Genomic DNA, 16538 nt, shown 5'->3' on the forward strand with positions numbered 1-16538 from the left:
CATTACATGTGCACCAGTCTTCCAGTTTGTTTAGTGCATTCTGTAAAGAAATTTCGAGCTCATGCTTTGTGTTTTGGATGTCTGACAATGTTGTGTCATCTGCATAGAGATCTGTAGATGATATTGAGTCTCTTAGTAAAAGTGGTAGGTCATTAATAAATAAAATGAATAGTAGTGGACCTAGAATTGAGCCTTGTGGTACTCCATATCTAATTGTTTCAGGTTCAGACAGAACATTATTTATGTAAACATGTTGTGTTCTCTCATTTAAGTATGAAGTAAACCATCTAATTGTTCTTTCATCACACTGGTAGATTTTCAGTTTCTTCAAAAGGATTTCATGATCCACCATGTCAAAAGCTTTCCTGAAATCTACAAATACAGTTCCTATTATTCTACCTTGGTCAAGTGCTTGAAGCCATTTATCAGTTAGGGAGATCAAGGCAGTCTCACAGGAATGGTTCTGTCTAAAGCCTGATTGATTAGGGTGTAACAGCAAGTGTTTGGTTAAATATGACATGAATGAGTCATGGACATGTTTTTCAATCAATTTTGACAAGTTTGGATGTATTGAAATTGGTCGGTAGTTATCAGCATCATCCTTAGAACCAGATTTGTGAATAGGAGTTACTTTTGCAGTTTTCCATATTTTGGGGACAGATGAGGTTGCAATACTTAAATTAATTATGAATGTTATGCTATCTACAATAGCAAAGGCAGAAGATTTAATGAGTCATGGACCAATCTGATCAAGTCCTGTAGCTTTCTTGGTATCAAGTTCACTGAGACATTTTTTAACAAAGTTTTTTGACACTGGTGGGATAGAGAAACATACCTCCTTTGAGATTTTACTGCTGCAGAACTTTTTCAGTTCATTAAAGTTGTTTTCTATCACTGGCTCTTTTAACTTTGTGGTAATGTTGATGAAAAAATCACTGAAAACATTTGCAATGTCAGTTTCATCAGTGACTATGGTGTCATTTACCAGAAGTGAGTGAATTTTATTTGTCTGTTTTTTGTGCGTTCCTCCAGTGAGTTCATTGAAGACTTTCCAAATGGAGTTTGTGTTGCTCTTTTTGTTTTCAAGCAATGATTGATAATAAGTTTTTTTTAGCTTTTTTGATCATACTCGTTATTTTATTTCTCCATACTTTATATTGTGCATGGTTTTCCATAGCCTTGAATTTGTCTCGTGTTTTCATAGCATCTAGGATTTCAGTAGTAAGCCAATTAGGTTGAATATCAGTCTTTACTCGATGTACTTTCAGTGGTGCATGCTTAGATACTACATCCATAAATAAGTCAGTCCACACCCTCATGGCTTCATCTATGTCATCCAAATTTTGGATCATACTCCATGGAACTTTATATAGGTCATTGAGAAATTGTTCTTCATTAAAAGTTTTGAACGATCTGTAAGTGATCGTTTTATGTGTATTTTTCTTATTTTTCTTGCATTTAACCTTTCTTGTCAAAAAAGTAGGATAGTGGTCACTAAGACCAACATTTGGTACATTAACACAAGCCACATTGTCTGGTAGGTTAGTATAAATGTGATCAATAAGAGTGCTTGATTTTTCTGTTACCCTTGTAGGCTCATTTACCAGCTGGTCTAGGCCTAATGATTCAATAAATTCCATCCAGTTGTTCCTTATTTGAGTATTGAGAAGGTCCTTATTTATATCTCCGAGTATATATGTTTCTTTCTCCTGTGCTAGAACATTTTCTATTTGTTTCAAAAAGTTATCATTCCAAAATGCTTTGGAGGAAGGTGGTCTATAAATGAAACCAGCTAGGAAAGATTTTGCATTATTTTGAAAAATTTCCACCCAGATACTCTCAATTTCATGTGACTCCAAGTCAAGTCGCCTTTTTACATTTACATCTTCCCTAATGTATACAACAAGACCCCCCCCTGCTGTCTCTCTGTCCCTACGAAATGGTTTATTGTAGCCTTGACAGTGAAATAGATCATCATTGTGGTTAGCATTTAATTTGGTTTCAGTGAGTCCTAAAACATGTATATTATTTTCCATGGAAGACAACATTAACTTAATCTGGTCTATCTTTCCCACTATACCTTGTACATTTAAGTGACCTATGTTAAAACCTTTTGTATTTAGTTTCATATCAATTACATGTATGTCATCATGCAATGGGGTACTCACTGAGATTGTCTCCATACTGCTTTTATCATTCTGACATCCTATTTCTATATTTAAATGTTCATATATATTAGCATCTTCAAAGTCACATACAAACCCTGAAAATCCATTTACATTTGCATCTACAATAGTGTCCATTGAATAGTTAGAGTCAAGAGTCCCACTGGGTACATTTAGTTTTTTTGTAAATGAAGCGTTGGCATTCTCCTCTTTGCCAGCTTCCTAATATGTATACATTGATGGACAAAGTCTTTGTTTGTGTCCATATTTATGGCACCTAAAACACTCGATCTGTTTGCCATGATGGCATACCTGTGTCATGTGCCCAGTTTCTCCACAGTTAAGACAACACTCTTCATTAAAGTGCTTGAAAATAGGGGCATACATGTTAATATTTCTCAGTAGCTGAGAGGTTCCTTTTCTGCTTAGATGAATTTTGTCTCTGTGGTAGAGACTAAGGTTGACATCCTGATTCTGAATGAAGAAAGATTTGTATTGTGGAATGTACTGTAGGTTGAAATCTTCACATAAGTCAATTATCAGATCATTTATTTCTTTGGCCTTGGTGTCCACACGAGGAGGTAGTCCCGATATCATTAATTTACATGTATTTGGGCTGCAATATCTAGCAGCATACAATAAACTTTCAAAATCTGTTTTGAGTTGATTTAGTGACCTTCCCTCACAGGCATCATTTCCACCTACTAAAATAATAATTTGTTTGTATTTGGTTAGGTCACTGTTCATTATTCTGTCAGTGATGTTGTTGATTTTTGCACCTCTTAAAGTCTGTACATCTGTTTTAAAAAGTCTCCTTGGTATTATACTTTTCAAAATTGAGGAGCCAATTATTAGAGTCCTATCTTTTCTGGCTTGTGATGTCGACGTGTGTTGGACTCTGGATTGTATTTCAGACACATATCTTGGAGGAAGGGGTGCTGAAATTGGTGTTTCAGTTGTGTGAACTACTGTTGTTGATTCTGACACATTTGTCTGAGCACTGGGAAATGCAGTTGTTGGTGAAGGTAACAGACTTGTTTGAACTGCGGGCCATGGATGTACACTTATTACTGTTGCAGGTGTGTCACATGGCTGAGAGGGGATACTGTTGTCTGCAATGCAGGATTACTTTGGGCATCAGTTTTTATTTGCATGGTCATTTTACATTTTCTTTGGGCTGGTACTGGGATTGTCTGTGTCTGAGCATCTGATACTGTTGATATTTGGGAGTCTGTCTGAATTGCTGTTTCACATGAGGTTACTTGCTCATTAACCTTTCCCTGTGCTGATTTAATAGCATGTAACTGTAGTTTTAATTCTTCGATTTGGGTCTCCAATTTCCTAATTGTTTTTTGATGTACACACATGAAGAAATCATTAAGGCTTAAGCTATCACTGCTGTGGTCATGATTTATGGAGCGTGTAATTGCCTGACACTCTGGAGGGGTGTTAATTTTATTGCCTGAGTCATTTAGGTCAAAGACTTTAGGAACTGTTTCATGTTTGGTACTACATCTAGTTACTGGTGTAGATGTCAGCATATAAATGCCTTTAGCATGGGTATTCTCATCCTGTCTACATTTACAGATAATATGATCTAACCATGTGAGACTGTTCAGCCCCTGTATATGTAAGACACATGTTGTTTTATACAATGTAGCTGTCACAGTGTTTTTCTCTTGTGTTCTGTAGATAATGCCATTTTGTACACTTGAGCTGCATGAAGTCATGCAAGGTTCTGAATCCAATATCCGTTTTACAAACTCAAACTTTTGTGGATCTATATTCACAGTGATACTGTATTTATTACGTTTGACCCTCAAGAATTCTGGAGTGTCAGCCATAATGGATAATTCCAAATCATCATCTGCACCATTGTTTTCATTTTTATTCTGAACATGACTTTCCTGCATGGGATTATCTGTGTGGCTCTGATCTTCAGGTATATCAGACATACTAAAGCCAGAGAATGATGCAGAAAAGGTTGAGCTGAGTGTGTTGAGTAAGGAACCTACAAGGCTGGTATTTAAATATGTTTCCATGATTCTGATATTTTCAGCTTGTTCATAGCAGTGATAGCAAAAGTATATCAGATCCTTATTTATGACTAGCACATATCCATAAACTTTTGAATGAAACTTGCATAATGTGTTTGAGTTGGTATCAAATGAAGTTCAGATATGGTAGGTGTAGTTCAATTTCAAGTATATCCACTTCGGTAGCCATCTTGGATAGCCAAAAATCCATTAATACCTTGATGACAAGGGCAGACAATTTTAAAACAGGACAAAATAATTAATGTAACTGAAAGCAGTGAAGTTATCTTATGGACCAGATAAACAAATATTTCCTTAGTTAAATTCATGTGCCAATACTTATACATGTGATCTTCAAATAAATTATTTTTATTTGAATGCAGGCAATATTTTAACAAGCACTCAGAATAAAGAATACATTTACAGAGATTGTGGGTACTTTCCTTCTTAAACAGTGTTAAATTTTGACTTTGGAAACTGGTTATTTGCACAAATCTTTATTTGAGACCATTTGTCTTCAGAGACCATTTTTTTGTTGACAGAAGAGGTGGTCTTTCAAGACAGGTTTTGCTATATTCACTACTTTTACAAGTGTTTCCCACCTAGTATTATTACAAATATGTCGTTATTTTTATGTTTACATCTGTCTTGTTTAATGATAAATGAAACTTAATTAACAATAATGTTTAAAATCCACTTTCTTTAAATTTATGTCTCTTCTGTGAAGTAAATATGACAATTATAAGCTGTGCTCATAATGACCATAGTTACAATGCAGTACATTGGTCCCTCACTGTTATGCCCCATAGTATACTGCCACCCCTGTAATAAGGTGACAATGCAGGAGGTTGAAGGTTCGAACCCTGGCCGAGTCATACCAAAGACTTATAAAAATGGTACCAGCAGTTGCCTTGCTAGGCATTCAACATTCATCATTAAGAGGTTAGTGTTAGGACTGGTTGGCTTGGTGTCAGGATAATGTGACTGGGTGGGACATCATGTTAAATGTCTGTGGCATGATGCCCCAGTGCAGACATCACTATAAACTGTAACACTGCAGACATTGTAGTGATATGACTGAAAAGTGGTTAAAGCTATGTTAAAAGTCCTAATCACACACAGCATCACACACACACATAAGTTGGCAATGGTGATGGATCCCATTAAATTGGTTTAATTTTTTTTACTGTAACTTATTTCACTGGCATTAGCATGCAGCCATTAAAAACCAATTAATAATCATGAAATATCCCATTTTTATTATTTGTATTCACTATAATGGCAGTGTATTATTTGGACATTACTAAGTTTTAGGCTCTTTCAATTATAAAGTGGTCAACTTTTAAGGCTCTCATTTAAAATAATATAACGCTATGTACAGGGAAAGCACTTTAGCCCAGGATTGTTTTTCTATACACTTTGATGAGATGGTGTTATTGAGGCATACTTCAGCGTGAGGATGCCTAACTTATAAAGTCATCACCTTTAAATGCTCCCATTAATGCCATTATAAAGAAAGACAGAACTGTACCCTATCTAGTGTTTTAATGTATTATGATATCAGCCTTACTGGCACATAACTTAGTATATGGTGACCTGGTTTATAATACAATTCATGCTTTATGGCTTCCATTTTGATAAAGACAGCACTATACAGTTTCAAGGTCTTGGTAAATGGCATTCTAAGGATGGTCAAGTGTAATTTAATGCAACAGGAATCCTTTTTTTGGTGTAATCCGTCGTCCATGTTACCCAATTAAAGCATGAAGTTTAGATTCAATCAAAGTGGATCATGAACTATAATTGTTGTGCAACTCTATTCACTAATTCAAAAATAGAACCCAAAATGCAGTTGTCTCCCTTGGAGAAAAAACACTTCATAATGTCAAAACACATTAAGTTTTTTTTGACCGTACACTTCTTTGATTTCACTGAGTCTGTTGAATAGACTGGCATCCACATTTTCCAAAATGGTCTTCAGATGTGAAAGGGCCAAAATGGACACATTATCATCAATCTCACCCTCATTTTCTAAATTTTTCATAGGAAATACAGCATTTCTCCGGAGACCAAACTCTTCTGCCACTTTGCTGACACACTGTTCCACCAGAGGGCAGCGAAAAACATTTTGCACATCCTCTCTTACATGAGCACAGAGACAATCCACTTTAGTCAGGATGATGAAAATGGGAATATCTGCAATATACATATTTACACTTAAACAACTACCCAAAGCAGAAAGATCATTGGTGGGAAAAGACAAATTTAAATTTTCTCATTAATTATAAGATAACTATAAACCAGTATGGGCATAACATCATAAGGTAACTATTGCCCAGCCCTGTGGTAACATCATAAGGTAAATATTGCCCAGTACTAGGGTAACATCATAAGGTAAATATTGCCCAGTCCTGGGTAACATCATAAGGTAACTACTGTCCTGGGTAACATCATAAGGTAACTATTGCCCAGTACTAGGATAACATCATAAGGTAACTATTGCCCAGTACTAGGATAACATCATAAGTTAACTATTTCCCAGTACTAGGATAACATCATAAGGTAACTATTGCCCAGTACTAGGGTAACATCATAAGGTAACTATTGCCCAGTACTAGGATAACATCATAAGGTAAATATTGCCCAGTCCTGAGTAACATCATAAGGTAACTATTGCCCAGTACTAGGGTAACATCATATGGTAAATATTGCCCAGTACTAGGGTAACATCATAAGGTAACTATTGTCCAGTCCTGGGTAACATCTTCAGGTAACTATTGCCCAGTACTAGGGTAACATCCTAAGGTAACTATTGCCCAGTCCTGTGGTAACATCATAAGGTAAATATTGCCCAGTACTAGGGTAACATCATAAGGTAACTATTGCCCAGTCCTGGGTAACATCATACAATAACTGTATCCCAGTACTGGGGTAACATCTTAAAATAATTATTTTCCAGTACTGTGGTAACATCTTAAAATAATTATTTTCCAGTACTGTGGTAACATCTTAAAATAATTATTTTCCAGTACTGGGGTAACATCTTAAAATAATTATTTCCAAGTACTGGGGTAACAACATACGATAAATATATCTCAGTACAGGAGTAACATCACAAGGTAACTATTTCCCAGTACAAGACACACACAGATTTAACTCATGCATATATATAATACACACAAATCTAACTAATGCATACCTACAAGACACATAAATTTAATTTGTACATACATACAAGACACATAGATCTAACTCATGCATACCTACAAGACACACATACCTAACTTGTGCATACCTACAAGACACACATATCTAACTTATGCATACCTACAAGAAACACAAATCTAACTTATACATACCTACAAGATACAAAAATCTAACTCATGCATACCTACAAGATTCACATACCTAACTTGTTCATACCTACAAGACACATATCTAACTCATGCATACCTACAAGACACACAAATCTAACTCATACATACCTACAAGACACACACAGACAATATATATTAAAATTATTATTATAATTTTAGTAACAGATTTTTATCTTTGTGACAACTTGGAATTTTCTAGAAATGAATTTTTGACCCTCATATTGGTTCTATTTTTGTTTTAGTTTTATATATAATCTTGTTTACTTGAGAACTTACTCATTATTGAGGTAATATCTTTAGCAGAATCACTCTAACTGTTGTGTTCAGTATTTGATTTGGGTGGATTAATTTATTCAAATTATTATTATTCAACGAAAATACAAGGTCCTCATCAATAATACTGGACTAAAACATTAATTTGAAATCATAGTGAATTCAGACAAGGACATTTTGGGATTATATTATTGTGAGCCATCAAACGACTGAGCAAATCATCACAATTGAGGCCACAGACACATTAGCATATTCAAGACTACAGGCATGTCGATATATTCATTATTGGAATATATTTGGAATACCACTGGAATTCAATTGTAACTTTATAACTTTGGGATTTATATCATAATACTGTAAGTTCATTTTTACTGTTCACTTTGTTTTCTAGGAAATACATTATTTGTTGAATTTTACAAAACTTGTTGGGTTTTGCTCACTTATGTTACTTAGTTTAAGACCACAGAGTTGTAATACATTCAAGGTAAATGGTAAATAAATAACATGAAACTCTAACTTCATGCCATGACAAATAAGTTTAAATTTATTTTTATAGATTAAGGATTCAAAAGATAATGTAAATCACCTGGGTAAAACACATGAAAAGGTTTTTTGGATTCCATGATTTATGCTATAATAAAGCAGTCTTATTTTGCTACACTAAAGTTTACAATCTGAAGAAGAAAAAAACCATGCAACTTGTGTACATTTATAATTCCTTGGGGCCCCAAAAATTTAATATTGACATTCCACTGAATGAAGAGCAAAAGAGTTCACAAATTGCATCTCCGACAAGAGAAAAGTCTTGATCATTCAATTTATGGACTCTGATGAGCTTTCTGATCCTTGGACAAAAATTCTGAAGATTTCATGAAATCAGCTGGATATCCTATCGTAAAAATTAAAAATGTTAATTTTATGTTGTTATATTGTTACTATATTACCTTTATTTTGTTGTTATATTAATTTTAAATTATTATATTAATTTTATATTGTTGTTATATTAATTTTATATTTTTATTGCATTATTTTATATTGTTATTAATTTTTTTATATTGTTGTTACATTAATTTTATATTGTTATTTACTGTGAGTATAAATGGCACTCTGCAAGCTCTTGATGTTCTGTACTACTTCTGGAATCATGGAGTGCATGGCATCGACAGATGTGGCATCCAAAAAGAACACAACGCTGTGGATCCTATCATGAATGTATGGGGACTTCACAAAACCAGGGACATCAGAAGAAACTGTAACACCAGGATCAAACTGCAAATATAAATATTAAGTTTAGTCAAAAATCAGCACTGCTTGATTGTAAGCATCCCCCATCCCCAATTTGGCACTTAATTCTTGCAAATATTTATTAAGGATATTTTTATCTGATAGTTTTTGACAAAATGATGATAAACCAATCTCCAACATGAATTTTCCCAAAATTCTGGCAAATATTTACTAAATCTTTGTTACACCTGCAACATTCTTAAACATTTGTAAGGCTAGCCCCACTGGTCTTTGCTACACCCCAACATTTTGAAAAATTTGTAAGGCTGGCCCCGCTGTTCTTATCATGAAGAAACACAATAATTACCATTTCAACTGATATACAGCTATAAAGATCAATAGACAGATTGATAGATAAAGAGATACTGATACAGCAAGTAGGTAGGTAAGAAGGTAGATCAAGAGACAGATTGATAGATCAAGAGATGCTGGTACAGCAGGTAGGTAGGTAAGAAGGTAGATAGATCAAGAGACAGATTGATAGATCAAGATACTTGTACAGTAGGTAGGTAGGTAAGAAGGTAGATAGATCAACAGATAGACTGATTGACAGACAGACAGATATATTAGATAGGTTGCTACAAGACAGGTACAGAGCAGACAGATCCAAAGCTTGTTCATGGGACGTAGCCATATAATCTAAATTCTAGTTATAAAAATATTCCAGCTGATGAAAGCAGACAACTAGCCATCCATAATTCAGCAAATGAAAAATAAATCACTCACAGAACCAATCCTGAATCCACCCCTGCCTGAGAGAGAGGTGAGTATACATGAGAGAATGGTACAAAGATGGAAACATACCTATTTTTCCAAATTATCTCCAAGGGGAAGTAACTCAAAATATTATGTACCAAAGCCAAAGGAAGTAAATGGATGCAGCTGTTCATTAATTTAAATGTAATCTTATGTAATGAGCATGTTACAAAAATGAGAAATTTTATATCTGAGATTTTGTCTGACCTACACATTTTCTTTTCAAAACCTTGCTTGAGTGAAGCAATGACTTCAGTCAGTATAATAATGGAGACTATGTCAAGTAATTCTGCTTGATTAGTCTCACATGCCTCCTAGGATGGGCAGATGGATGGACATAGGAAGAATCTGATGGATGGACAGAGGGAATGAGACAGATGGCTGTAGAGACAGATGGATGGACAAATGGAGAGACAGATGGACAGATGGATGAACACAGGGAGAGATGGATTGATAGATGGATGGACATATATATGGATAAACATAGTGAGAGACAGATGGGTAGACAGATGGAAAGACTTTGATGGACAGATGGATAGATATACAGACAGATGTATGTATGTAGGAAAGACTGATGGATGGGCTAATTAGATACAGAAGAGATTATGTGTGTACATAGGATGGACTAATTGATATACAGAAGAGATCATGTGTGTACATAGGATGGACTAATTGATATACAGAAGAGATTATGTGTGTACATAGGATGGACTAATTGATATACAGAAGAGATCATGTGTGTACATAGGATGGACTAATTGATATACAGAAGAGATCATGTGTGTACATAGGATGGACTAACTGATATACAGAAGAGATTATGTGTGTACATAGGATAGACTAATTGATATACAGAAGAGATCATGTGTGTACATAGGATGGACTAATTGATATACAGAAGAGATCATGCATGTACATAGGATGGACTAATTGATATACAGAAGAGATTATGTGTGTACATAGGATGGACTAATTGATATACAGAAGAGATTATGTGTGTACATAGGATGGACTAATTGATATACATGGGTGTACATAGGGAAAGATAAATGGATGGACAAAGGAAGAGATGGATGGATGGACAGATGAATGGATAAAGGAAGAGATGGATGGATGGGCAGAGGGAGAGACAGATGGATAGCTGGACAGGACCTAATCAATATGCCCCTTATGCTGCCAGTAGAGGTTACAAAACAAACAAAATTTACCATGTATAGTTGCCTGTAAGTCAAATCCAACAACAAGGTGCACAGACCTAGATCGTCAATCACATAATGGGCTGGCCAATCTGAGTCTATACAATTTGTTATGTGTAATCATAGGACAAGCAACATAAACCCTGATCTGCTAGTGCATTATGCAATGGTAGATCAGGGTCTATCTTATTTGAAGTTGGACTAAACTTTTATCTGATTATTATACCATAATTATGGAAGATGGCACTGCCCGAGTCCACTGGAGTGGTCTAGACACCCCTGGTAACTGACCAATTTTGTTATCTCTGTACCTCATCAGAGGGAATAGTGCTTGATGATAGATTGGTTCATTGGTACAGTACCATATATACTTGTGCATAAACCCATTTGCATATAAGCTGCCCCCATCAACTGATTACGTATTAACACTAAAAAGTGATGACCTGTGTATAAGCCGACCTAAAAGTCCAAGACAGCATCACAAGATGCACGCGGTAAGTTCTAAATGCATTTATTTAGGCAAACTTACTTAGCAAAAATTACCCTTAGGGTTTGCATGTATGATTATTACATAGAAATTGTATAAATTTTTTGAAAAGTCAAGAAATTTATTTAATTTTCTGTTTTCTTATTGTTTTTGCCTAATTCAGTATTTTGTATAACATGATCAGATGATGACAAGAATTGAGCATTCATGGGTTGCTGTAATACTACTTCTCTTTTTTTACTCGATTATTGTTTGTTTATTACATTAGACTTTTATTAAAGCACCAGTAAATACGTTTTTATTTGGCCTTGAAATTGTAAAGACCTAACTCATTAAAATATTATCCCAGTATGAACACAATGAACAACAATTGGGTTTGAGTCAACGCTTGCAATCAGACAAGTAAGTGGGATGTGGTAGAAAAAAATGAATAAAGCGAAATCTGCATCTAATATGTTTGGGAATAAACAAGGATTAAAGTGATGCTAGGCATGATTTACACTGTGTAAGTACTGCAGATTACAGTACAACCTGGTCTTCCAGGTAAGCTCAAAACCAGCCCATGAAAAATTATGACATCTTTATTAACCTTTTTCTAAATAATAACAAAAGCAATCATAGTAGTTTATAACAGTTTAGTAAGTGTTGGGACACTAAGAATGTATTTTTTTCACATGCATATATGTCTTACGACATGGAAAAAATTATTTTTTCATGTCCCAAGATTTACAGCCATTATGGTAGTCAACCAAAAAATCTTAAAATCTTTAAAGTTTTGACCTTGGCTCACAGATGAATGTCCCCCTTCTTGAAGGCCTTTATTTTTGCCTAAATTATTCAACTTATACATGAGTATATACAGTAAGTATGGCTATTGCTGATTCTCACCATAAAAATGTCAGGCAGATGTCCCTCTATTATCAACCTCATGTTGTCACTGGTCATCATATGACTTGGTTCAAGTCCTCGTGTGTCACACAGCTTAAATCTCATAGGTTCCACAGTGGTACTTGAGAGCACGGTGTATCTTGTAAACTAATGGCAATATAAAATTTAAACAGCATTAAGGAAAGCATTTACATTGTGAATGACAGTACTGTCAATATGATATATTTAGCAATTTTTCACCAATTAGTTTAGTCCATTTAATACAGGAGTAAATTGTTAAATGAGTCATATATACTACACATCACTTGTAACATGAATGGCTCTCTTGGTTGTCAGTTACTTCTGTGCAACCAAAGCTACTCATTGTAACATGAATGGCTCTCTTGGTTGTCAGTTACTTCTGTGCAATCAAAGCTACTCATTGTAACATGAATGGCTCTCTTGGTTGTCAGTTACTTCTGTGCAATCAAAGCTACTCGTGTAACAATTCTTGAGCAAAGTTTCTGTTAGTTTTGGAATGCAATGACACAAGAAAGCAAATGCTATTAGAAATTATAAGAAACTCAGTGTCATTTTGGTTACTACACCACTCCATAATAATGATTATGTTTATTTACAACAGTACTCCATGTGCAGGATATTAAGAATACATTTGGTTACTACAGTACTCCATGTACAGGATATTAGGAATACATTTGGTTACTACAGTACTCCATGTACAGGATATTAAGAATACATTTGGTTACTACAGTACTCCATGTACAGGATATGAAGAATAAATTTGGTTACTATAGTACTCCATGTACAGGATATTATAATTACATTTGGTTACTACAGTACTCCATGTACAGGATATTAAGAATACATTTGGTTACAACAGTACTCCATGTACAGGATATTAAGAATACATTTGGTTACTACAGTACTCCATGTACAGGATATTAAGAATACATTTGGTTACTACAGTACTCCATGTACAGGATATTATAATTACATTTGGTTACTACAGTACTCCATGTACAGGATATTAAGAATACATTTGGTTACTACACCACTCCATAATAATGATTATGTTTAGTTACAACAGTACTCCATGTACAGGATATTATGATTACATTTGGTTACTACAGTACTCCATGTACAGGATATTAAGAATACATTTGGTTACTACACCACTCCATAATAATGATTATGTTTAGTTACAACAGCACTCCATGTACAGGATATTATGATTACATTTGGTTACTACAGTACTCCATGTACAGGATATTAAGAATACATTTGGTTACTATACTACCCCATAATTATGATTACGTTTATTTACAACAGTACTCCATGTACAGGATATTAAGAATACATTTATTTACAACAGTACTCCATGTACAGGATATTATGATTACATTTGGTTACAACAGCACTCCATGTAAAGCATATTATGATTACAAAGACCATCTTGAAGACAGCACTAATTTTATTTGCATAAAATGTGGAGAAAAATGGTATTGACTGTCTTCTTTTTTTGTTACTGCAACAGTGTTTACATTCTTCAACAGTGTTTACATTCTTCAACAGTGGTTGGATTCAGTGGTTAAGATGAACATCAGCAATTTCCCCCTGAAATGATCATTGCAGATTCAGGCTAACAATGTAGTCTCCCCCCTGAAATGGGCATTGCACATTCATGGCTAACTATGCAATTTTCCCCTGTTAAATAAGTCATATATACACCACATATCACTTGTAACATGAATGGCTCTCTTGGTTGACAGTTACTGCTGTGCAATCAAAGCTACTCAATGTAACATTAATGGCTCTCTTGGTTGACAGTTACTTCTGTGCAATCAAAGCTACTCATTGTAACATGAACGGTTCTCTTGGTTGACAGTTACTGCTGTACAATCAAAGCTACTCATTGTAACATGAATGGCTCTCTTGGTTGACAGTTACTGCTGTGCAATCAAAGCTACTCATTGCAACATTAATGGCTCTCTTGGATGACAGTTACTGCTGTGCAATCAAAGCTACTTATTGTAACATGAATGGCTCTCTTGGTTGACAGTTACTTCTGTGCAATCAAAGCTACTCATTGTAACATTAATGGCTCTCTTGGATGACATTTACTGCTGTACAATCAAAGCTACTCATTGTAACATGAATGGCTCTCTTGGTTGACAGTTACTCCAGTGCAATCAAAGCTACTCATTGTAACATTAATGGCTCTCTTGGATGACAGTTACTGCTGTGCAATCAAAGCTACTCGTTGTAACAATTCTTGAGCAAAGTTTCTGTTAGTTTTGGAATGCAATGACAAAAGAAAGCAAATGCTATTAGAAATTACAAGAAACTCGATGTCATTTGATTACTACAGCACTCCATAATTATCATTACATTTGGTTACTACAGTACTCCATGTACAGGATATTAAGAATACATTTGGTTACTACAGTACTCCATGTACAGGATATAATTACATTTAGTTAGTACAGTACTCCATGTACAGGATATTATGATTACATTTGGTTACTACAGTAGTCCATGTACAGGATATATAATTACATTTGGTTACTACAGTACTCCATGTACAGGATATTAAGAATACATTTGGTTACAACAGTACTCCATGTACAGGATATTAAGAATAAATTTGGTTACTACAGTACTCCATGTACAGGATATTATGATTACAAAGACCATCTTGAAGAGAGCACTAATTTTATTTGCATAAAATGTGGAGAAAAATGGTACTGGCTGTCTTCTTTTTTGTTACTGCAACAGTGTTTACATTCTTCAACAGTGTTTACATTCTTCAACAGTGTTTGGATTCAGTGGTTAAGATGAGCATCAGCAATTTTCCCCATAAATGGGCATTGCACATTCAGGGCTAACAATGCAATTTTCCCCTGAAATGGGCATTGCACATTCAAGGCTAACTATACAATTTTCCCCTGAAATGGGCATTACACATTCAAGGCTAACTATACAATTTTCCCCTGAAATGGGCATTGCACATTTAGGCCAACAATTTAGTTTGCTCCCTGTAATGGGCACTGCACATACAGGCTAACAATATAGCCTGCCCCCTGAAATGGGCATTGCACATTCATGGCTAACTATGCAATTTTCCCCTGAAATGGGCTTTGCACTATACAATTTTCCCCTGAAATGGGCATTTCACATTCAGGCCAACAATTTAGTTTGCCACTTGAAATAGGCATTGCACATTCAGGCTAACAATTTAGTTTGCCCCCTGAAATGGGCATTGCACATTCAGGCTAACAATGTAGTCTGCCCCCTGAAATGGGCATTGCATATTCATGGCTAACTAGGCAATTTTCCCCTTAAATGGGCATTGCACATTCAAGGCTAACTATACAATTTTTCCCTGAAATGGGCATTGCATATTCAAGGCTAACTATACAATCTTCCCTGAAATAGGCATTGCACATTCAAGGCTAATAATGTAGTTTGCCCCTGAAATGGGCATTGCACATTCATAGCTAACTATGCAATTTTCCCCTGAAATATGCATTGCACAATCATGGTTAACAAAGCAGTTTGCCCCTGAAATGGGCATTGCACATTCATGGCTAACTATGCAATATTCCCCTGAAATGGGCATTGAACATTCAACGCTAACTATGCAATTTCCCCCAGAAATGGGCACTGCACATTCATGGCTATAGCAATTTTCCCTGAAATGGGCATTGCACATTCATGGCTAACTATGCAATATTCCCCTGAAATGGGCATTGCACATTCAAGGCTAACTATGCAATTTTCCCCTGAAATAGGCATTGCACATTCATGGCCAACAATGCAGTTTGCCCCTGAAATGGGCATTGCACATTCATGGCTAACTATGCAATTTTCCCCTGAAATGGGCATTGCACATTCATGGCTATAGCAATTTTCCCCTGAAATGGGCATTGCACATTGAAGGTTAACATTACGATTTTCCCAAATGAAATGGCATTTCATTCAAGGTTAACACTGCAATGCACCCCACCCTACCCACTGCCACCGCCTGAAATGGGCATTACACATTCAAGGCTAACATTTCCATTTCCCCCTGAGAA

General features: G+C 35.3%; 1 protein-coding gene across 1 annotated transcript in view; it reads right to left on the reverse strand.

Moving 5' to 3' along the window:
• Positions 1-5731: 5731 nt before the first annotated feature.
• LOC149808040 (interferon-induced protein 44-like) overlaps positions 5732-16538 on the reverse strand; it is a 48857-nt gene continuing 38050 nt past the window's right edge. The window contains exons 7-9 of the mRNA XM_089972923.1: positions 12463-12609; positions 8940-9120; positions 5732-6397 (exon numbers count right to left, since the gene is read on the reverse strand). Coding sequence (XP_089829049.1) covers positions 6087-6397; positions 8940-9120; positions 12463-12609 — 639 coding nt within the window. The 3' untranslated portion in view covers positions 5732-6086. The remainder of the gene's footprint in view (positions 6398-8939; positions 9121-12462; positions 12610-16538) is intronic.

Source organism: Sinohyriopsis cumingii, chromosome 1 (genome assembly GCF_028554795.1).
Source record: "Sinohyriopsis cumingii isolate HCF-2022 chromosome 1, ASM2855479v2, whole genome shotgun sequence".
NCBI lineage: Eukaryota > Metazoa > Mollusca > Bivalvia > Unionida > Unionidae > Sinohyriopsis > Sinohyriopsis cumingii.